We start from the raw sequence: 21,019 nt of genomic DNA on the forward strand, positions 1-21,019 counted from the left end.
TGTCGATCGTTGGGGAGACTCTGTGCCTTGTTGTGAGCAGTTTTGATTGGCATGAATCCTCACAGAAGGAGGCAAACAGGTTGCGAGACGGACGTCGAGTTTCTTGTTCCGTAACTGTACGTGACTGACGATACTCCCAAATATGTCAGTCAAGTTGTCTTGTTCAGTTCGCAACAGAGACTTACCAAAAAGCTCAAAACGGTGATTATAAGCTCTCAGCCCTGGGGCCATCAACAACAGACACAACGCTTGGCCTTCGAGCTTGCAGTGAACGAAAGTAAGATGCAGTGATAAGATGACTCGCTGAAGGGTATTCTAGACAAAAGGGAAACCAGAAATGTCGAATACAATGAAAGTTAGGTTCCCGTGCCACAAGACATAAGCCAAAAGCAAAGACTAAGGATTCAGAGTGTGTCTAGATGAGTGAGTGGATCAGAGGAAGAAGAGATGAGTGGGGCCTTAAAGGAATGGTCTCTCCAGGACCAGCCCAGGAGCCTACCAATTCTACCCTTACGTCAGTCAAGTTCCCTTGCCCCTGGGTCATCGCTTGGAGCAGGTCCACTACCTATTGTTACACAACCAATGTCGAGCGACATCGGCCTCTTTCTGCCTATTTATAAGGACCACTCTGTGCTCGGTTCCGTGGGTTTATTATCGTTAAATTTTCAAGGAACAAAGGTCAGAAATTTGCACCTCCTTCTGCTTCTCCGATTGTTTGAACAAACTCGTTTCGACGAGAAAGGCTTTGATTTTCAGAAAGACTCTACCACTCTCACCTCTCTACAGCCATGCTGATTCTGTCTCTATTTGTGTAGAGAATACGTAGAGGCATAAGTCAAAAGACTCACTCAAAGAGCTTGGGTATGATCTGAAGCCACGAGAATGCCTCAAACGATACACGACAGAGACGATACTGCCACCAACTTGGGAACTAGCTGGCGCAGAATCTTTCATCCAATCACAGGCCGGTTCCGTGGTCTAGTTGGTTATGGCATCTCGTTAACACCGAGAAGGTCCCCGGTTCGATCCCGGGCGGAACCACTCTTTTGCTCCGTCTATGACTGAGAATCTATTCTTTTTGCATTCTCTTTCATACAGTTGCTTTGAAACAGTGTAACTTGTAAAGTGGCTGCCATCTTTAGTCAAAAGATGACGTACTGGCGTGCGAAAGGTTGATGTTGTGTTATGCAGGCTTCGAGGAGTGAAAAAGCAACAAATCTTCTAAATTTTCACAGGTAATTGATCTCGAGGCTTACAGTGTCTCGAATATAAGTCTACGCCACTTTGAATGAAGTCCTAAATTCCCTTATCTCCAGTTGTCAGGGCTTCAGTTGACAGGGTAGAGCTTGAATATCAGCCTGAGAACAAAAACGAACGAACCAACTATAGATAATAAAGTAACATGGACCTTGACTTTGTTTCTGTGTGTGCCAGTTACGATTTGAAAAGTTAGGGCATGATTCCTCAAAGTGCCGGATATAATATATAGGTAGGTCACTATGCTTCACCAAGTCTGGGCATATGCAATCATACGACAGTAACAAGAAACAGCAAAGATGAAGCTCCGAATTCGCTGAAGTGATCATAATTATATTTATCGTCTATAAAATGCTGAAATGCTCATAAACCATGGTATTCCCCCCTCTTTCATTAAACCCTCATTAAAGATCTCATCTCTTTCATTCATTTTAAATCATCAACACATTTTAATTGATCTTCTGAATGCTCTTCCAGCTTCCACTCTGGTCACCGTAAATATACTCGCGCACACTCGCTGTTGTAGGAGCATCACCACCAGCATAGTCAACAATGGAAATGCTCTTGTAGTAAGCGTTGAAGGGACCCTGAGAGTAGTCGGCAAGACCACCAGCCCAGGTAATGGTACCAGGGGCAGCATCGGGAGAACCAGCAGTCCATGTTCCGAGCTTGATCTGCATGGGGGACTGGGGATAGCCATTGGGACCAGTAGCGTCGGTATAGGGAAGGGTTCGGACGACTTGGTCGTCGATCATCCAGTTGATGGCGGAGGGAGTCCACTCGATGGAGTAGAGATGGAATTGGCCTGTAGGGTTGGCGACGGGATGGAATTCGCCGCGGTCATACGTTGAAACATCTCCCTTGCTGAAATAATTTGACTGAACTTGAGCGTTATCGCCTCCCAGCCACTCCCAATCAATCTGAGGTTGTTAGTAGATGCTTTATATAAGACGATGGTGAACTTACCTCATCAAGGTCATCAGATTGAAGAACAGCACTAGTGCAGATGCCTACACCAGTTGAGGCTTGCACCTCGACATCCACGCGGCCGAAAAAGATGTACTTGCCCGTCGCAATTGTAGGAGCCTGGTTAGGTCCCGAAATTGTAAAGACAGCACCATTCTCGTTGTGTTCCAGGGTAGTACCGGCATCCTCTGCGAAAGCTTCACATGCACCCTTTGTAAAGTCACAGTGGACAGTGTCCCTTCCAAAAGCAGGGTCGGCAGGACATGCTATGTTGTGTAAGTCAAGTGTACTGAGTTGTTGGGATAAAGTAGTGAGACTTACTGGCTGTCAGGGGGTTACACTTTGTGAAAGTCTGGGCTGAGACAAGAGGTGCCGCGAGGGCGAGGGCTGCGATGGCTTTGGCGAACATACTTGCTAGTGTCGTGTGACGAGGTACAACAGAAAGATGGCTTGTCAGTAATGCACAATTATCCAAAAAAGAATTGATGAGTGAGGATGAGATGAGATGTTTTTAATGTTCTCACGCACGTTGATATAGTAGTTAGATTTTCGAGTTCGATTGTCAATTGGTGAAGGCTGGTTTAATAGTCTGCTTCTCTACAGCCAAGAGTCCTCCCAACCTCCCCTGTCAAAAAAGCCTCGGTCTATATCGATCAGACGATGGCTCGTATCGCGGTGCTAGCGTCGACTAAGCAACCAGGGATAGGCCACCAACGGCAGGGATCTCCACACCCCTTGCGTCAGATCACCAATAGCACGGACAGAACCCTGCATGAGTTGAGTTGCTGCAGTGGAATAAACGGCGAGAGGGAACTGCTATGAGACAAGGGCTTTTCCAGATCCGTTGGGTAGTGCAGTAGTTGGCGTGGCTTACTGAGGTCTTGGCCTTACCAACCACTGATACGAACTCCCGACCGGCCATTTTTTTTGCGCTAGGGAGGGCAAGGGTCTAGATCGTGGGTGGGCTGCTTGCTTAGCTCGACATCGTGGGTGAGCGGGCTGTGTGCGATATGCGTCCAGGGACTTTGAACTAAAGCATGCGGATTGTCAGCAGAGGAGGTAATTCCCTGTTGCTGACGTCAGGTCAATCATCAGAAGTCAATTGACTCACTGTAACAACAATTTAATCATTTCTTCTCTGCTCGTGGTATTTTCGTATGATACTCTGTCGTAAGGTCGGCTAGTCTACTCCCGTAAATGTCCAGGCTAAACGGCCAACCTCCCCAAATACGAGACGCTATCAAGACAGACGGCGGCTAAGAAAATGGGAGGCTGCAAAACAGCTGTATCCGTAAAAGAAGGTTACGATAGGGATGACTATGACCCGCCCGTTCTTCTTTTCTTGTACCGCCGCTCTAACCGACTTTTACTTCTCCATTCTTCTCTGCATGTCGACCCTAGACCGAGAACATGTCAAAGCTCTACCCCGCTGATCGTTATCAGCTCTCCACAGATGAACGACAATCTGCAGGTCTATTGTTTCGGAGACTTGAAGATCTCGAGGATCTTTATTTGAGAACGCAGTTAACCAACTGATTTGATGTTATTGAGATGGCAATTCATCCATCGATTTATCACTCAATAAAGCTCATGATTCTGCCAAGAGAGAGAGAAGTAAGCTTCCATCGCGGGCTCAGCTGATCCGTCATGAGGTGCTATACCCCGCTTGAACCATGCATCGCCATGGAGAACAGGGCCCTTGATGCATGCATCACCACTCGGACCCGGCATCATCGACAGAACATGCATGTCTGACCGTATATCGACTTCCCCGCTTCCACATGCTGATTCAAGCAGTTCTCGTGCTTTAATCAGCATAGACCTTCCTGATGAAGACATCACGACGTGTATGCATGTAACCCAATTGTTCACTCGCGCGTCAATCATAGCGTTAGTTGATGCGATGGGACGTTGGATATTCACAAGTTCCACCGAGACAAGGCTGTAGTGAGGGGAAATGCATGATGACTTGGTTGGTTGAGGAAGAGGTTCAGGTGATTCTCAGCCTCATGGTCTAGTGATCAATAGCTCGGGGCCATCCTGGCATCCGCGTACCCGTGCTGCCGTCTGTAACCCCGCTTGTTCCCGCCTACGCCTAACCGTGAGCATCACCATCATTAGCTCAACGGCCAATTCCGCATTCTTTCACGAGGTCAAGAAGTGAAGCTATTCTCAACATTGCAAAATAGAAGCATTTTAACGCAAGGCACAGCCGTATTTTAGCAGTAGCCAATGTCTAAAAATACCAATTAGAACCGCGCTTTCACAAATGCGGTACAACGTTGCAAAAGGTGAGCGCCACGATCGGTGGCTGGTTCCATGCCTCAACAATAGGCTGGTTCCGGAGGTCCCGAACGTTAAATCTGACCGATTGGGTGACAATCCAACACGAGGCATATTTGAATACGATCGCTAGACGAGAGGATATTCAATCTTTGAATAAGCCACTGTGGCTAGAAATTTGATTGTCACTTGGCGATTCTTAATAGCGCCGGATTGTTCATTCAATTTATCTCGGCATTCCTCCCCTCGTATAGCCAAAATGGAGCTGCATTCCAGGGACCGAACTGAAGAAATGGAACGATTTACTCCACGGAAGAATTCTTCTAGCCTCAAGAACCATTCCCGCCGACATCCAATCTCATTACAGCTGCATGACCTCGAGTTGTTCCAGAAGCATTTGGATCATCGAACCAGTAATCGTGCACGACTTCAAATCCCGACTTCTCGTAGCACTTCATAGCCGCGACAGAGTTGAAATTGACCAGAAGAACCAGCATAACCTTTTTGCCCTCCTTTTGCCTTGCTGCGAGTTCCTTGGCGTATTCAATCAGCTTGTTCGCCAAGCCCTTGCGCCTCTGAGACGGAGGAACGTAAATCGCGTTCAGGACGTAAGCCGACTCGATCTCATCTGCAATCGGACCAAAGTAAAGACTTCCAGATTCGAATTTCTGCCGATCTTCCCATGTTTTGGCTGCTGTCTTGGCTTCGAGTGGGCCGTAGAGAATAAGCGATGCGAGCCATGGTTGGTTCAGAATCAGTGAGAGGTCGTCAACTGTGCCTGGGTTTGGGTCGAAGACGATGATGATGCTCGATGCAAGTGGGTTGCTTAGACGGGCTTCCCATGTGTCCTTCGTGAAATTCGCTTCGCGAGCATAGTTTGAGCTGAAAGACTCGGGGGATTGTTGCAGAGAAAGCAGGCGGAAATTTTTGGACTGGTCCACGAGTTTGTCCCATTGACTTGGGTCGGACAGCGACTTTGGCAGAGTTAGAGCTTTGAGAGACATCTTGAGGCTTATTTGACTTGTGTTGAATGTATCTGGGCGTCGGCGGCCTAAGTATGTTGGTTGAAAGTCGATATCCGATTCTTATGACTCATTCGGATCACGCAATCGCGCATACCAATCAGGCAGCCATCGTAAATCCCAAGAGACCAACGATATGATACTCAATTCACACTCGTCGCGATCCTCGAAATCAAGATTCCCAAAGCTTATTCAACAAAGTGCTGGTTGGCCAAGCATGATCACGCTCAAGCAACGTCACCAACTCCATAATCGCAGCCTGTTCTCCCGGATCTTGGAAATACTCGCCACACATGGACAATCCAACAGCAGCAGTCACCATTCCCTCTTGGCACCACTTTTGCGACATAGCCAAACCGCAAACACGTCTAGTCGCTTCTCGCATAAGCTCTTCTAGTGCTTTGTGCGCAGCTCTGCCGCCAATGCCGAGTTGGATCTTGGTATCGTGCACAGCAAGGACTATACGTGCTAATTCGATATGTTGGAGGGCTAGCATTTGGCATGGACTGGTTATCCAGTATTCGGGGAAGTATTGACCTTCTGATGGGTTGCGTTCGCGGTAGTAGAGTGGTGCGAAATGAGGAGGTCGTTTCTCGTCCCAATTTCTCTGGAAGTCTTTGATAGCTTCCCATTGTTGGGACTGAGTTCGGTTATCGATTTGCTGTTCGTCGTCGTTGTCGTCTGGGTAGCAGAATTTGAGGACGTGGGCACACCAGATGAGAACTCGGTTGGTCCAGTCATAGTCATCAGCGGCCAAGGTATCATCAAAAATTCCATAGTTCTCGACAGGGAGGATCGGTAGTCGGAATGGACGGCGATGCATGAGAACCGACCAGATCTCTTGACGAAGTGCAATAAGACAAGCTGAGAATCGAAGAGACGAAAGCGACGTTGCATAGACATCTGATCCGCGGGGAGGTTGAAGAATTAGGTGCAGGAGCCCGTCTGCGTCGTTTTGAAAAGCCTGGAATACGGCACGGACAGCAATGGAGAAAGTCTCGTTATCGGTGCCGGTAAAGTGAGCTAGGAAAGTGTCAGAAATGGGCGACACGAGGGAAAGGAATTCTTACTGTCAACCTGCTCATGATATCTCAGTATGGTAATGGCCGCTAAAGCATCATCACTGCATGAATTGATCGGATCTGCGGACACCCCCATCAGATGCGAAATGCACTTGTTATGATAGTGTATAGCCGATTCCTTATGCAGATCCGGGAGCTTCATGCCTGCATACTCGATGATGCTGTCAGGATTTTGAAGTGACGAGACACGAGTGAGGAAGCGTGCAGAGGCGGTGCATATAGCATTGAGAAGAAGAGGGCTATGCACGGCGCGGAGAGGTATAACTGATATATAGTGGTGATCCCTGTCAGTGGTGTCGAACTATTTCGATGGTCAGCTTGAAGGTCCCTTGAGATGGCTCGAAATGGTCTTACCGCTCTTGCAAGCTTTTCGACGAAACAACGAAGGAGGCAAGCTTCCTCCAGGCTCAGCGGCAGAGACGAACTTGTACTCAAAAGCGTAGTTGGATTATGCAGTTCGAGATTCATCATAGAAGGAAGTGTATCTGCTTGATATAGCTGGGGGCCGTATCCACTGAAGGGTGACTGTTTATCAGTCCCGCTAGGGTTCGCATAGTTTCCCGTGGCCTCTTCAAGAGAGGCGTGCTGCCATTGCGTTGAGAAAGCAGGAAGGGATGCCGATCCATAATGTTCAGTAGCAAGATTTGATGGTCCACTTGGTGATGAAGTAAGTGGCAGTTGAGAAAGATCTTGATGACTTCGGGATGTCCCAAAAGCATCTGGGGGCTCCTCTGAAAGTCCTTCAGCCAAAGAGGCCTCGTACTCGCCGGCTGTATGCGTGTCATCTTTTGATAACGTCTGCAAAACAGAAGCAGCGAAATCCAAACTCTCTGATTGAGATCCATTTTGAGACGACGGAGATTCAGCGGCTGTTGAACGGGAGTGGCGGGAAGCAGAGTTTGTTTCGTCGACAAAGGAAATTGTGTTTGATTTTTCTGTCAAGCTTGGTTAAAACAATGGCGATTTCGTAGATTGATCGGACTGACTCTGATTCGATGTTTCTATCCATGTTTGGTTCGGATCAAACTTGAACGTGTTTTCGCTCGTGATGAGCTTTTTGATGCGGAACCTTTTGGCTCGAGCGCAACTGATAGAAACCTTTTTACAATTGGCGCAGGGAGTTTCATTATCGCCTGGATACGTCAGTCTAAGGTATTCGGCCCTCAATGATATTTGGCATACATTTTAGATGCTTTTCTGCGAGTGGTGGTCAGCTTGATCAAGGTATCCTTGTAGGCTTTGACGAACCTCGACATTGATCGCAAGGCTTAGTACGAGTCCGAGGCGCCGAACTCATGATTATTTAAAGATTGGAGATGAGCTGCAAGAAGTAAGAGACGGATTAGGAAGGATTTCGCCGAGTTTGCAGGGCGAGAGGCGTGGAGTTGGCATAAGAATGAAATCTCGGGGAGTAGGCCGACTTCAAAGCAAGGATGTGAAATTGGCTTAATGGTGACTTTAGTTCACTGCTTCCCCGCATTTTAGCGGCTCTGATGACCTAACGCGGTCGAGTTAGTGGATTGATCCACTACAGCTACCCGGAACCAAGAATGACAGCTAAAGATTTGTAACTACCTTACACCACTACGCTCTCTTAAAACAATGACTCCTCAATCTCTACAAGCATTAAATCTTACTATTGATGTAAATACTTTAGATGCCCAAGTAAGGGCAGACGCTATATACAGATATCTTGCAGATCAGCCACTGTCGCCAACACGATAAGCTAAGGCCTAAGCTTATCTATTTAGACATGCGGGTGGTATTACCGCGTTCTGGCATGGATTCTGACTTAGAGGCGTTCAGCCATTATCCAGCATATGGTAGCTTTGCGGCACTGCCCAGTCAGACAGCCGCAATAACCAATTATGTGAATGAGCGGTTCCTCTCGTACTAAGCTCGATTACCATTGCGGTGAGGTCATCAGTAGGGTAAAACTAACCTGTCTCACGACGGTCTAAACCCAGCTCACGTTCCCTATTCAGATCTAGAGGTAGTAATTTATCTTGGCAATGATATTCCTCTGATACCAAGGCTCGCTTCCAGTAAATTTCCTCCTGGTAGCTCTCGACTGGTCGCCCATTTGAAGACAAGTTGCAGACAACTGACTCCAAAGCCCAGTGCTCGCCCTCCTGCAGGCTTCGCGCTGCAGGCGCTAATCCGTAGGACCCAATTTCTTGGGGGCCTGGCATGTCCCTTGAGCCGATCTCAGAGAGACCAGCCCACACCTTAGCATGCTCTACACGGGCCATATTGCAACAAGATCGCTCTAGTCGCCGGCTCCGCTCGGGATTGGCATATACTCCATAAATACTGGTTTGTCCTTAGCTTTCCCCGTCCAGGTTGTGTTGCCGCACAGCACCTGCAACTGTAATCGCTGTGTCGACTAGCTGGCATAATCACTCAGGCACTCGAGTGACCCAACTATCCCCACCATAGGGTTATTTCTGAGACCCGTTGTCTAGTGGGTGAACAATCCAACGCTTACCGAATTCTGCTTCGGTATGATAGGAAGAGCCGACATCGAAGGATCAAAAAGCGACGTCTCTGGAACCGTATCAGAGCCGCATTGTAACCAAGAATACCTAATGGACTAGAGTTTCAAGAAATCAAGCGTTGATAGAACGTTGACTATTGGCTTTATACAGCTAATTACACAAGTCCTCAAATACTCTGCTTGACCTCAGCATGCTCAGCTCCATGAGCATGGCCGTCCCAAACTTGATGGCGAATTCGTTCGTAGACAGCCTCCTCATTCGCAACAGCATGATCTCCAAACAGTTGAGAAATCTGCTCCAGCGACTTGTTTGCAGTTTCAGGGACAAGGAAGAAGGAAAAGACAGAAGCGAGAGTGCAGAAGATACCAAAGAAGAGGTAAGTCCCCCAACCAATCTTGATAATCATCTCGGGAACCACGACGCCAATGATGAAGTTGGCGAGCCAGACCATGGCAGTAGCGGCTCCAACTCCCTTTGCTCGGCGGGAGCTGGGGAAAACTTCAGCGGGGAGGGTCCATGCCAGTGGCCCATATGAGCATGCGTAGCAGAGGACATATATGTCTGAACTTGTTAGTCTTGAGTCATGAGTTAATGCAAGAGAACGTACAGATCAGAGCAACTCCAAACCAACCCATGCCGAGATTGGCTTCCCACTTGCCGTCGAACTTGCCGACGACGCCGGACATGATGAGGTGAGGAACAGCCATGGCTGCACCACCGAAGATTGCAAGCTTACGGCGACCCATCTTGTCGAGGTAGAGGAAGGTAGGAATACCAGCGGCCTTTGATGAACATAAGTACTCTTCCAGCATATGTGCTAGAGACATTGACTCACAAGTTGACAGATGTTAACCATCCCAGAGAGAATAAGCGCCATATTGTCATCCTGGCCGAGCGCCTTGAAGAAAGTGGGAGCATAGTAAACTGACATCTTTAGAACACTCCAACCAAAGATAACTGAGATCTTTCCTTACCGAAAGCGTTTATACCACTGAATTGTTGAAAGAACGGAATCCCAAGCGCAACTGCAGTACGCTTGAGACATCTGGGTCGGAATAAGTCACCCCACTGCTTCAGTTCCAGAATAATGCCATTATCATTGGGATGTTCCTGAGAAAGGATCTCCTGCTGAAACCGAACTTCAGTGAGAATTCCTTTCCACTCGGCCTGGACTCGATCGTCGGTCGCGGGGACGCGTCGGAGTTGGGCGAGGGCGTGAAGAGAGTCGTCATCTCGTTGGCGCATGACGAGCCATCTGGGAGAGTATGGGAAGAAGTGGATACCGAGGCCGACTAGGAGAGCAGGAGGCTGTCATTAAACTCAGTATCAGTAGGGATCGCCAGTTTGAACTACACGTACCATCTGAAGAAAGAATGGGAGTCTGAAGGACCATTCACTGGCCATATCCTTTGTGCCATAGGTAATCCAGTAAGAAATGATTGCTCCAATGACAATACTGTACTATCTTAGATTTCTGAGGACCCAATACGGAATGTTGACTTACGAAAGAGCCTCAAGAACCAGGAGCGAGCCTCGTAAGTTCAGAGGGGAGATCTCAGAGATATAAAGAGGCGCACCCATGGCCAGGGTCCCAACACCGATTCCACCAATAGCTCTTCCAGCGACCAGTGTCCCATAGTTATGAGCAGCAGTCTGGATGATAGCACCGATGGTAAAGAAGACAGTAGCAACAGTCATGGCCCACTTTCGAGAGATTCGGTCTGCGAGGTATGGAAGAAAGAGACATCCAACAAAGGCACCAAGTTCGAGCATGCCAGTCATGAAGCCGACATTGAAGCCATATCGAGGATGACCAGGGGCTGTTTCGGGGAATTGGTCGTGGAACTGCTTCATGGTAAGGATGATACTAATCACGCCCTGGTCTGGTGACTGTTAGATTGGAGATGAGGTGGAGAATTGTAGACTTACCATAACCGAAGGAGAATCCTCCAAGTGAAGCCAGAGTTGCAGCTCCCAGAACGTATGGAGATCGAACGATGCCGCTTAAGCCATTGCTATCATATTCAATGGCAGTCTCGGCTTTGGGCACTGGTTCAGTCTCCTCGACATGATTGGGCGAGTTGCTAAGAGATTCCTTAGACATGATGAATTGGAAGTCGTAGAAGCCAATTGATAGAAAAGATTTATAGAGCTGATGACTTCTAATGTCCTCAAAGTTGAAGGGATCATGAGTCTTTATACTTGGCGATAGAGATTAGAACCCATGAAGTTGACCTCATCCTAGCATCAACCCCACAGAATTTAGTCTGGGGAAGACCCTAGCTCCGGGGAAACGCTTTGGAGTTGGCCCACTCGTGGCTTTCTTGGAGAAACAGCATTGGTGCTAGCTAGGTCTCGTTGGGGTAAGTTTTCGGCGAAACATTTCCATTTTGGAACGACCCACGGCGAATCTTCCCCAGACTAAATTCTGTCGTCTTGGACTGGATAACCAATTGGAAAGCTGCGAATTGATATTGGTTCGTTAAGGATTATCTATCACGGAGCTGCTTCGGTATACTGTTATCGTACTGAGGAGGGTAGGTAATTTCCGAGCTACTTACGTGGTAATGAGTATGGGAATAAGGTTTAAAGAGACTATCCGTTAGGCAAGATGAACTCATCAATAGCTTAACTGAACATCAACAAGTGAAATTAAGGCTTGCATCGGCTACATAATTCCCACCAAGTGCAATTTATTGTTGTTGATGACTTCCTGAAGCATTGCCCATATCTTCCTCAAATTCCTCTCCTCATACACACCTCTTGTGAAACGGACATGCAAGTGGATACCACCTGGGCTCAGATTCTTGATCTTAGAGGCAAAGTATTTTGCAGCTTTCTCTGCATCGTTTCCTCCCGTATATTCCGATAACTCAACGCCGCTCAACGACGCTTCCGAGAGTCTCTTCATAAACTCCTTGAAATTATTGACGATAACAACCCAATTGGAAGTTCTCAGCCTCTGTCTCTGTAATTTGACTGTTGATTCGTAATCCAGCAAGGCCTCATCGCATGGGCTACTGAGATCGAGAACATATATAACGGCAGTGTCAAATGGTTTCGTCCGGTCAAATGGTTTCGTCCAGCTGAATTCAGTGTTTCCAGGATCTGTCAAGAGGATAGTAGACCGATCCAAGTCGAATGCAGCCTCTACGCAACCAGGTAGTGGTGTTGTACAGTTTACAGCATCTGAGTCTGTTGGGAAATAGTTGTTTTGCAGAATTCTTTCGACTTGTTTGAGAAAGCTGGGCAGAATAATGTCAGTATGGCAGAATCAGATCACAGTTATCAAAAAAAAACGTACTATTCGCCATTTTCGGGAAACATGAGCCTTTCATCTACCATTAACTTCTTGGTTGTCGGGTGTTTCATTATTGTGCCGATTCTTTCCACAAGCGACGACTCAAATCCATAGTCGAGATTCAAATCCTCACCTTTGTCGGGAATCAATATGCACTCTAACGTCGTCCTTATGGGGTCTTCTCTGATATCCTCGTCGCTCAATAGCCTCTTTGCCAAATACCGAACACTTTCTAACACTGTTCCAAGGATTATAGGGCGGAATAAACGTAGTTGATCGACTGTGTAGCATTCCCGTCGGTCGTCTGATAACCTCGTCTCTTCAAAGACCCGCTTTCTCGACTTTGAGCCAAGAATAACTACCCTGACCTCATTGCTCCTTGAAAGAAGACGTTTCGAGGTCCAGCCACTTCGTCGGGGCTCTTTAGCTTCGGGATCTAACTCTTCCATATTTCTGATGCATCTAAGAAGCTGTATCTCCAGGCTCGTAGTCATATAAACGCGTCCAGAAGGGCTGAACCATTCTCCAGAATATGATCTTGAAGGAGGCGTTCGTTTGGATATGGAAACGCTCTCACGCGCGGCAATGTTCTGTTCGTGGTCGTTAGGCGGATCCATGACGGCTATTTCGTTGTTTGAAATCTGTTGATGGTCTCGCTGTTCTGGGTCTTCTGTGGAGTGAATATTGACCCTTCGCGTTGTTGCGAGCTTTCGAATCCATTTGTCGTAAACTTTGCTGATAAACAGCTCTCGATCGAACGCGAATTGAACGGACCATCGCGAAGAGCTCACGGATGTGGCCGTGATTATGGAGTCTGAGTCTCGATGAACAATGAGAGAAGCAGTGTCTCGGTCCATGTCCTGGAGAGCTCGCACGAGTTTGGGTTGCTGTAAGATTCTAGTTTGCTCTTCTAAAGCATTCCTGTGGTAATGTTAGACTGTCAAAACCGTTCCGAGATCGGCAAACTCACGAGTTGCATGCACTTAACAAAAGTGTCAGGGTATGTGTTTGCTGATCAACCATCCGCTGAATCTGCTCCATGTCTTTGGTTTTGAAGAGAAAGGAAAGCTTGGAAGCAAGCTCTAAGTCTCCGGCTACGTTCTTCTGAAATTGCGAGACTTCGCCATCAATCTTGCCAATGAGCAGCCGACAACACGTTACGCAGCTGTCTACTTGCATCACCAACTGGTGCGATTGTTCGTCGGATCTTGATTCGGTCCATTTCTTGATTTCAAGAAGTGCAAACTTGAGGAGGTTGAGCTGGTTTTCGAAGGCGAACACGCTGAGATCGGCGATTTTCCAGGCTTGTCGCATGTCGCATACCGTTGTGATCGTTTTGGTGAGGACATCGATAATATTTGCGATCGCTCCCGCTGTTCCGATAATTGAAAGAGGATCGGCCATGTTGACGTTGCGATTGGGGCTTTTGAGCAAAGTTGTCGCGGATATTGATAAGTTTGAGTTGAAAGAGGGCATTGCTGGAGCCCCTAAAATGATCTGACGTGTGAGTGGTTCGCAAATCTGCCTCGCGAGGCTGTGCAATATTGGAATTCCATGGAGTCACAATTGACGAGGCTGAGAATCTTCATCCTGATGCAACTACAAATACCAAAGAAGGGTAGATTCAGTACTTTACAAATTGATTTCAGTTCATTGTTTAGAATCGAAATTGAATTACTAATTGTAAACTCTCTATATTAATTTAAAGTCTTAACTGCAACTTTTAACCATAAATAGCACATTCAAGAAATCTACCTTAAGATATTCAATATTACTAATAGGGAAAGAATATCAAAATGTTTAAATATAGAAGCCAAGATACCTTAGCATCTTCCCTGAAGCGGTTGATACGATTGAAGGAAGGTGGTAAAGATCTTTCTCTGCTATTGACTGATGATGATAGGAGGCGAAGGGAGGTCCGAGGAGTGTTGGAGGAAGATTTGGGTTGGAGAGGATGAATAGTAATCATTGGTCTCGTGACCGGTTTTCAAGCCGACCTTTGTTACACCGTCAGTGAAAACGATTAAGAGACTACGGCTGCGTTTTGCCTTCAAAGCTGCAGTCCGGGGTGCGACAAGGATCTTAATTGGCTTGCGCGTTTATGAAGGATCACCAGGCTCTACTAGGCCATCGCCCATCAGTTTCAATCTGCCTAGGGCATCCCTGAGACGTAATTTAACCTGCGATTGAATTTGCAAGACCTTATTATGTACAGTGATGTATCATTGGTGATATCGAAGAGCCGGTTGATATCAGATCAGGCCATGTCATCATTTTTCACTCTCAACGGTTGTAGTTGGGCAAAATTGTATTGAGGAGTTTGGCCTCAAGCTTTGAGCCCACATGTTCGGTAGTCACTATGTCAAGTATCTGGTATTTCTTCCATTGTCTCTTCCCCAGCCGCTCTGTTAGCCTTGTCGCCCGCAAAAACCTGGAATAAGGATCGACCGATTGCATGCACCCAGCATATGTAACTCAAACCATCACCAGATTCATGTCAGCTTTGGGAAGGTAGAAGTAAGATAGAGCCGTTGAGTTTGCCGGGTTCAAGGAAGTCACTCTAGGCAGCAGAATAGAGAAAGTCACCCACTTGACGATCCGTCAAGGAAGAGGATTTTGATTGTCTTTGGCGTAAATTGTCGCACTAATTACCCTGGACAATTCTGGGGAAGTTACTCAATGCCGCATCCAGTTCTAAAAGTATACTAAGCTCTCCATGCGGTATTTATCCGAAACACTGCGCCTAAGCTTAAATCAAGGCACAAGACAGAATCCTTTGAATCCCACGGGGCGACGGCGGGTCAAGGGAGTCGTTCTACTGCAGTGATCATGTCGATCTATACTATGTCGGTTTCGCTTTGCTCTGTATAAACAGTATGGTCTGTGAGTCCTGGCAAAGGGTATATAAGTTGTGGGAATGCCTCGATGGGGAGAGAAATCTTTATCATCAGTAACAGCTCTACTTCTCCTCGATTTCAAGATGCGATCTCTTGCCACTATTCTCTTATTCCTCTCTGCAGCTCTCGCGGCTGATATCCAGATAACCTGGCGCCTCGAGAAAGATACCAAGGCATCTTCTGTGAGCGCTATGGGCTCTGATGGCAAGGTGATTGCAGAGGCCTGTGGCAGTATCATCCATGCCAAGTATCCTATTGACTTCTCGGATGTCGACGATACTGGCAGTGGTAACTTCACTGTTGGTGATGCCAGCTATCTGGTGCACTCCCTGCCTAAGTGGTCTGGTGGGCCTGCATGCTCTCGCATCTTCAACCCTCAATATACACTTGTACAGTGCTCAAATGTCACCTGGGACTCTACCGATGTGGTCAAAGACAAGGCAGATGGCTGCTTTGCCGATAGTACCACTGATGGCGAACTGCAGTCCCTCCAGAGGAGGAGCTTGAGCCACGAGATGCATTCTCGAGGCACGGAGCTTGAAAAGAGACAGACCTTTTGCTCCGGCTGGTTCACAAGAACAACCCTTGTTGGAGATGGTGACTACCCCCCAGTATTCCTGACATGATAGTCTCTGACTTTGCCAAATAGGCGATCCGCACCAGAATTACTTCCACAAGCAGCTATCGGTATGCGAACACCCCTTTGGCTTACTTCAGCAGCGCAGTATGCAACATTTGTTTGACAAAGTCCAGGAAAACATCAACTGTGCCAATGCTGCATCATGCTCCGTCGGTCAGACTGATTCAACATCTTATACTATTGGGTGGACTGCCGGTGCCAATAGTCCAGGTGGTGGCTGGATCTCAGGGGGCTTCAGCGTCAGCGAAAGCTGGACGACTGGAAATAGCTACACCTGTAACGCTGGGAAAGGAGAGACAGTCTGCATTTGGTACAACATTGCTCACACAGCTTGTAAGTCGCTTGAGGCAAAGAACGTGGGGCAAAAGTTGACAAATATCAGACACCGTCCAAGAGTATACCAAGAACACATGCACTGAAGGCAGTGGAGGAACCCCTTATGTCATGTACTCACCCAACGAAAACAACAAGGGTGGCGGTTATTACTGCGTTATCGGTACTTGCCGATCTAAGGGTGAGGGTTACTGGGATTACAATGGCCGTGCTGGCGGTCCTTGAAGCAACATATAGCTTCACTCTCATCTACTTACACCCAAATGATCTGTCGAACTAGTGGCACTGGCTTTCTACGAGAGGCAAGCGTTCTTTTGAGTGTTCTGGATTGTTCATGTATTACCTTCTTTGCCAGAGAAATGATATCTCATATTACGCCTGGTCGTTTTTGAAATCAATTTATGGCGGTATTTTCTAAAAGTCCTGTTCTCAATGGGAACTTGAAAATGCTTACTGTTGGAAGAGTTTATCGCTATTAGGCGTAGGGCTCTAAAGACGGGCAAGGTGTTCCTATTATAATAGCTACAGCTAGTCTTAATACCTGAGTTACTAAGAAGGCTCGTATCTCTACATGATTGTATCTCCTTTGTAGCATCCTCGTTAGCAGTCTGATAACCCCATCTCTACAAAGACCCGCTTTCTCAACTTTATGCCAAGGATTATTAACCTACCAAGCCTCTACCTTCCTCTGGTTACTCAAAGATTTCAAGGCCCATTACTGTGCTAGGACTCTTAAGATTAAATATTCAATTCATCCATTCCTTTGTTGTGTCTAGGAAGCTGCATCTCCATGCTCGAATCCATATTGGTACATCTCCCAGGGCTGGCCCATTCTCCAAAATACTATCGACATGATACTCGGGCCATCATATACCATAGACCTAAGAAAAAATGATTGAATTCTTTTCATCCCAAGCAAGAACTGGGTTTAGTCTGCCAGCTGCGGGAGTCTCAATTAACAATACACGTGTTCATTCCTTCAAGGTGTTCTGCTGCCGTTCGGTTTTGCTGCACAAAATCTTCTGCTACTCTAGGTTCTCTCTGCCGGAATAAGCTCACAACCACAAGTCTCAATTGCAAATAACACTTCTAGCCCACAACTTAAACATCGATACAAGCTACTCAAGAATGCGTTAGTCTCTGGTCAATCAAGTCCCAGGTTGAGGAACATACCGTTTATTCATGTTAAAAAGTAATTACCAGCCTGAAACCAGTGGGTCAGGCCCTGGCCATGCCGTGACAGCACCGCCTGACTTGGGGACGTTCCATCCATTGGTTAGGTTGTCTGGCTTGGAATTTCCCCAATCGTCTGCGTCCTCCCGCTACGCGGGAGGGGCTGTGGATATATCCCCCCCCCTCAGGATCCTTCTTTCAGGATCGTGTGTGAGGCGCGTGATGTGAGCCATCATCTGTGGGGACTATCAACTCAAAATAACACTCTTATCAAATCATTGAGGAGAGTGCTGGGGGCCAATTCAGCACGAGTGTGCCACAGGTTGGAACGGTACGGCGTGATGGCGACAATACGATCGGCGGGGAAATTGACCGCCTTATTAAAGTCTTCTAGCCACACCATCAGTGGTTTGTGTTTTGACTTTGTAGTGTCATCAATGCGACAAGGGCAGTCCTTGCAGTTCACAAAGACCGGAGACATGGTGTCGGGGGCAAGGTGCAGTCCATCGTGGTCGTTCAGAAACTCCTGGATAGCACCGGCGAAGGATTTAGTTCTCTAGTGCAGCTGACGGACCGTACGAGAACCGAGCCTCAAGGTGACTATAAGTCCAACGAAGCGGCATATCAAACATTCCTTGTGCCATTCGATTCTGCTTATAGAGATGAAAGGCCGGGATGTTCAGGTAGAGGAGCTAATGCTCAAATTTGAAATCTGGCTCTCGGGCCCGAGTTGTAATTTGTAGAGGATACTTTTGATGCGGTGCCTTTAGGATAGCCAAGAAGGCTTGACATCCTGCCCGAAACGGTTGATCGCGGTACCATCTGGGTAGGTTTCTCCCATGGTTAGAAGTGTTGGCGGGAGTTGCTTCTCACCTCCGACGGTGAGGAAGGGTCGCATGGAGTTGCCATACACCATGAGTCGGTCTGACCGATGCATGGCCGTTGCCTCATCGAACGAGGCCAGGCATTGAAGCTTTTGTATGGCTGTGAACCTGCCATAGCTGGTGTCACTGTCACAAAGTTTGCGCATAGGACAACCTCATGCATCAGGCGACTGATGTCATTGCACAGCTCGACAAGTTTGAGGCAATAACAGGTCTGTGGTGCTCTTAGATCTTCTGGGCCGCACGCGCGCTACACTGACGGAGCCAGCGAGTACTTGAGCCACGCCGGAAATTCGTTCCTCGATATTGTCGCATGGGATGTTCGAAGGAGCGGAAATAATGCACTGGGAATGGCTTTTACTGAGCCCAAGGACGGAAGTAATCACCGCAGTGATATGGGACCAAGTTCTCTGTGTTGATTTAAGCTCTCAGCCACAGCCCACCCTCAATTGCAAATAACACATCTGTGACATGATGCTTTCTAGAACCAGCCGGGGCTGAAATTACCGCCACGCTGAAGAACATGTCAAACGAACATTACTCGAAGCGGTCTTCATCGTCCCGGCTCAGGAGGCCGAGGCATTGTTGAAGCACGGCTGGGACGATATCGACGCCTAGCAGATTGAAAGTTGGGGTAGTTGGCATCGGGAAAGCTTCGTCGCTCTGGAGGCCAGAGGTTATTGGTAGTGGAACATCGAGGCCTTTTCCAGTAAAGAACTGGCTGATTCTTTGCCTGGTTGTGACATCACCAGTCAACGGCCAGTTTTGAGCCTCGCGGCGTAAGCGACGAATGCCGTTGTGACTTATTTCTGAAGCTCGAGTGGCAGAAGAATGCAGCAGTGCCTATCTTGATAAGAGGAGGTCTCACCGCGCCCGCATCTGGATTTGGAACTCCCGCTTGGTAGCCTCCATCATTTTTGTCCTTGAGCTGCAAGGCTACAGGAACGGCCCCCCTCAGATCGACACCTTCCAAGTGCGGCGAAGTGGAGGGTATGGTGATCGCATCGCAGATGCACTTCTGAGAGCCTAGAGATGGCTTAGAATTTCCCTGTTGAATTTTCCCATTGTCGGCGCTGCAATCTTGATCAGACCGCTCCGCTGCCGTGGGATTTCCCATACTGGAAATAGATATCTCCTCTTCACTACCCCAGTTGTATTGTGAAAGCCGGGGCAGTAGAGATGAACGCCATATCGGCTGCTCGTTTTTTCGATGGAACGAGCCACGGCTTCCTCATTGGTGTTCAACTGTAAGTCAATAGTTAGCGAGATGAAGGCAAGTAGAAGACGTGGACTTACCCAGTACTCGTTGGCATTTGTAAGAGCTATAACGACCTTCTTTGTCTTCAGACAAGGACGTGGTGGCGATCCTTACACAGGGTACCGAAGCCCCTCCGATGTTCAAATAGATCTTGGACATGAACCATCTCTAGCGCCGTGTCAAGGAGCTCAGAATTGTCGTAGCGGGTAATGGTGACTGATGATTTCCCGTAGTTGGCCTTAATCATCTCATAGGAATGATCATCTCATCGATGCCTATTGACCATATTAGCACTCTCATACCTATTTCTGACTCTATTACTTGACTTACTGGCAAATCTCATTGCTGTAGTCAAAAGGCGTTGTATTCAAATCGTCAAGCTTTGCGAAGGTTTAAAGATTCTTAGAACCGCTCGCACAATGAATCAGAATACTTGTGAGCCGGGTGTGTTATTTGCAGTTGAGCTTGCTGCGTGAGACTGTGCATCACCACAAAGAACTTTGTCGAACTTTTGTCATGCAGGCAAGATATAATATATATGGACTTTGATATCAGGGTGTATCCTGAGTGTCCTGGTCAGGTTATCCAGGTGATAACCAAGATCACGTTCTATTTCTGATGACATCAGAACGAGTTCTCAACAGTTGAAGAGTAACTCTGTTGAGGCGAAACTGAAAACCTGTGGCGCTTTGTTCGCTTTTCTATGCTAGTGAAGTGTTAGCTCCAGCTGTTTGCCGCCCAAGTGTTTCACGACCTTGAATTCTTTTCTGCTCGTGTAACGATAAGATGAGGTTTGCCGGCTTAGGTCCGTCTTGGGACTCAAGTAGCATACATTGGTTGGGTGATTTCGGTATATGTTTGTTGAGTTGGAAGTGAAGGGAGAAGAGCAACCGTGTGGATGTGGTAAGATAAAATGTGAAGAGAGGCTGTAGCAACGAGGTTGGGCACTGGCTGGAGGTAATGAAAAAGTCACGTGGGAAAGGCCTTATGTGAGTTGCCTTTACGCCATGGCACTGCTATGAACTGGCGAGGATGTCGATGGCATTTGCGGTTTGTTATATGCCACTAATGCACACACATCTCTTCAGCAATCACCCAATGGTGTTTGTAAGGGCTTTGCCTCGCACGTTTGAATCACACCATGAGCATCAATAAACAGGTATTTGGGTTACTTATAACAATGAATTGAAATACGGGCCGGGATATTTTCCTTCATTGCTGAAGCCTGAAATGCTACTCGGTAAGGCGGCGTGTCTTGACACTCAAAGCCAATGAAGTTTATGGCGGGGATTTGGGGTAGGCTGTGCCACAGCCAAAACGTGGTAGTAATTATACCAATGATAGACGATGACTTTTAGACTTTATCGACTCTGACGTGGCCCACGTTGTATGGGCAACCTCCAATCCAACCCTGCATAGCACCCA

General features: G+C 47.5%; 7 protein-coding genes and 1 non-coding gene across 8 annotated transcripts, besides 2 other annotated features; 2 read left to right on the forward strand and 6 right to left on the reverse strand.

Moving 5' to 3' along the window:
- The first annotated feature begins 967 nt into the window (after window positions 1-967).
- On the forward strand, window positions 968-1,041 carry J7337_004888. Its single transcript has one exon. It is a non-coding gene; the product is annotated as a tRNA-Val (tRNA).
- Window positions 1,042-1,706: 665 nt separating this feature from the next.
- J7337_004889 (uncharacterized protein) lies at window positions 1,707-2,632 on the reverse strand (the record flags this gene model as incomplete). The annotated part of the gene is made up of 3 exons (XM_044822575.1): window positions 1,707-2,177; window positions 2,224-2,489; window positions 2,545-2,632. The coding sequence occupies 3 exons, from the start codon at window positions 2,630-2,632 to the stop codon at window positions 1,707-1,709; spliced, it is 825 nt and encodes a 274-aa protein (XP_044683908.1).
- A 2,203-nt stretch (window positions 2,633-4,835) lies between these two features.
- On the reverse strand, window positions 4,836-5,510 carry J7337_004890 (uncharacterized protein; the record flags this gene model as incomplete). The annotated part of the gene is given in 2 exon segments (XM_044822576.1): window positions 4,836-5,081; window positions 5,097-5,510. 2 exon segments carry the CDS (start codon window positions 5,508-5,510, stop codon window positions 4,836-4,838), a joined length of 660 nt encoding a protein of 219 aa, XP_044683909.1.
- Window positions 5,511-5,700: 190 nt separating this feature from the next.
- Window positions 5,701-6,752, reverse strand: J7337_004891 (uncharacterized protein; the record flags this gene model as incomplete). Its single annotated transcript, XM_044822577.1, has 2 exons — window positions 5,701-6,551; window positions 6,599-6,752. 2 exons carry the CDS (start codon window positions 6,750-6,752, stop codon window positions 5,701-5,703), a joined length of 1,005 nt encoding a protein of 334 aa, XP_044683910.1.
- Window positions 6,753-8,353: 1,601 nt separating this feature from the next.
- Window positions 8,354-8,385: a sequence feature (Protein overlapping with rRNA (J7337_004892, KAG9504911.1) was converted to a misc_feature.).
- A 167-nt stretch (window positions 8,386-8,552) lies between these two features.
- Window positions 8,553-8,862: a sequence feature (Protein overlapping with rRNA (J7337_004892, KAG9504911.1) was converted to a misc_feature.).
- Window positions 8,863-9,274: 412 nt separating this feature from the next.
- On the reverse strand, window positions 9,275-9,920 carry J7337_004893 (uncharacterized protein; the record flags this gene model as incomplete). The annotated part of the gene is made up of 2 exons (XM_044822578.1): window positions 9,275-9,669; window positions 9,716-9,920. The coding sequence occupies 2 exons, from the start codon at window positions 9,918-9,920 to the stop codon at window positions 9,275-9,277; spliced, it is 600 nt and encodes a 199-aa protein (XP_044683911.1).
- Window positions 9,921-10,041: 121 nt separating this feature from the next.
- J7337_004894 (uncharacterized protein) lies at window positions 10,042-11,212 on the reverse strand (the record flags this gene model as incomplete). The annotated part of the gene is made up of 4 exons (XM_044822579.1): window positions 10,042-10,416; window positions 10,468-10,564; window positions 10,613-10,991; window positions 11,038-11,212. 4 exons carry the CDS (start codon window positions 11,210-11,212, stop codon window positions 10,042-10,044), a joined length of 1,026 nt encoding a protein of 341 aa, XP_044683912.1.
- A 564-nt stretch (window positions 11,213-11,776) lies between these two features.
- On the reverse strand, window positions 11,777-13,813 carry J7337_004895 (uncharacterized protein; the record flags this gene model as incomplete). Its single annotated transcript, XM_044822580.1, has 3 exons — window positions 11,777-12,353; window positions 12,413-13,330; window positions 13,380-13,813. 3 exons carry the CDS (start codon window positions 13,811-13,813, stop codon window positions 11,777-11,779), a joined length of 1,929 nt encoding a protein of 642 aa, XP_044683913.1.
- Window positions 13,814-15,326: 1,513 nt separating this feature from the next.
- On the forward strand, window positions 15,327-16,504 carry J7337_004896 (uncharacterized protein; the record flags this gene model as incomplete). Its single annotated transcript, XM_044822581.1, has 3 exons — window positions 15,327-15,917; window positions 16,060-16,279; window positions 16,329-16,504. 3 exons carry the CDS (start codon window positions 15,327-15,329, stop codon window positions 16,502-16,504), a joined length of 987 nt encoding a protein of 328 aa, XP_044683914.1.
- Window positions 16,505-21,019: the final 4,515 nt, after the last annotated feature.

This window comes from Fusarium musae, chromosome 3 (genome assembly GCF_019915245.1).
Source record: "Fusarium musae strain F31 chromosome 3, whole genome shotgun sequence".
NCBI classification, from domain to species: Eukaryota; Fungi; Ascomycota; class Sordariomycetes; order Hypocreales; family Nectriaceae; genus Fusarium; species Fusarium musae.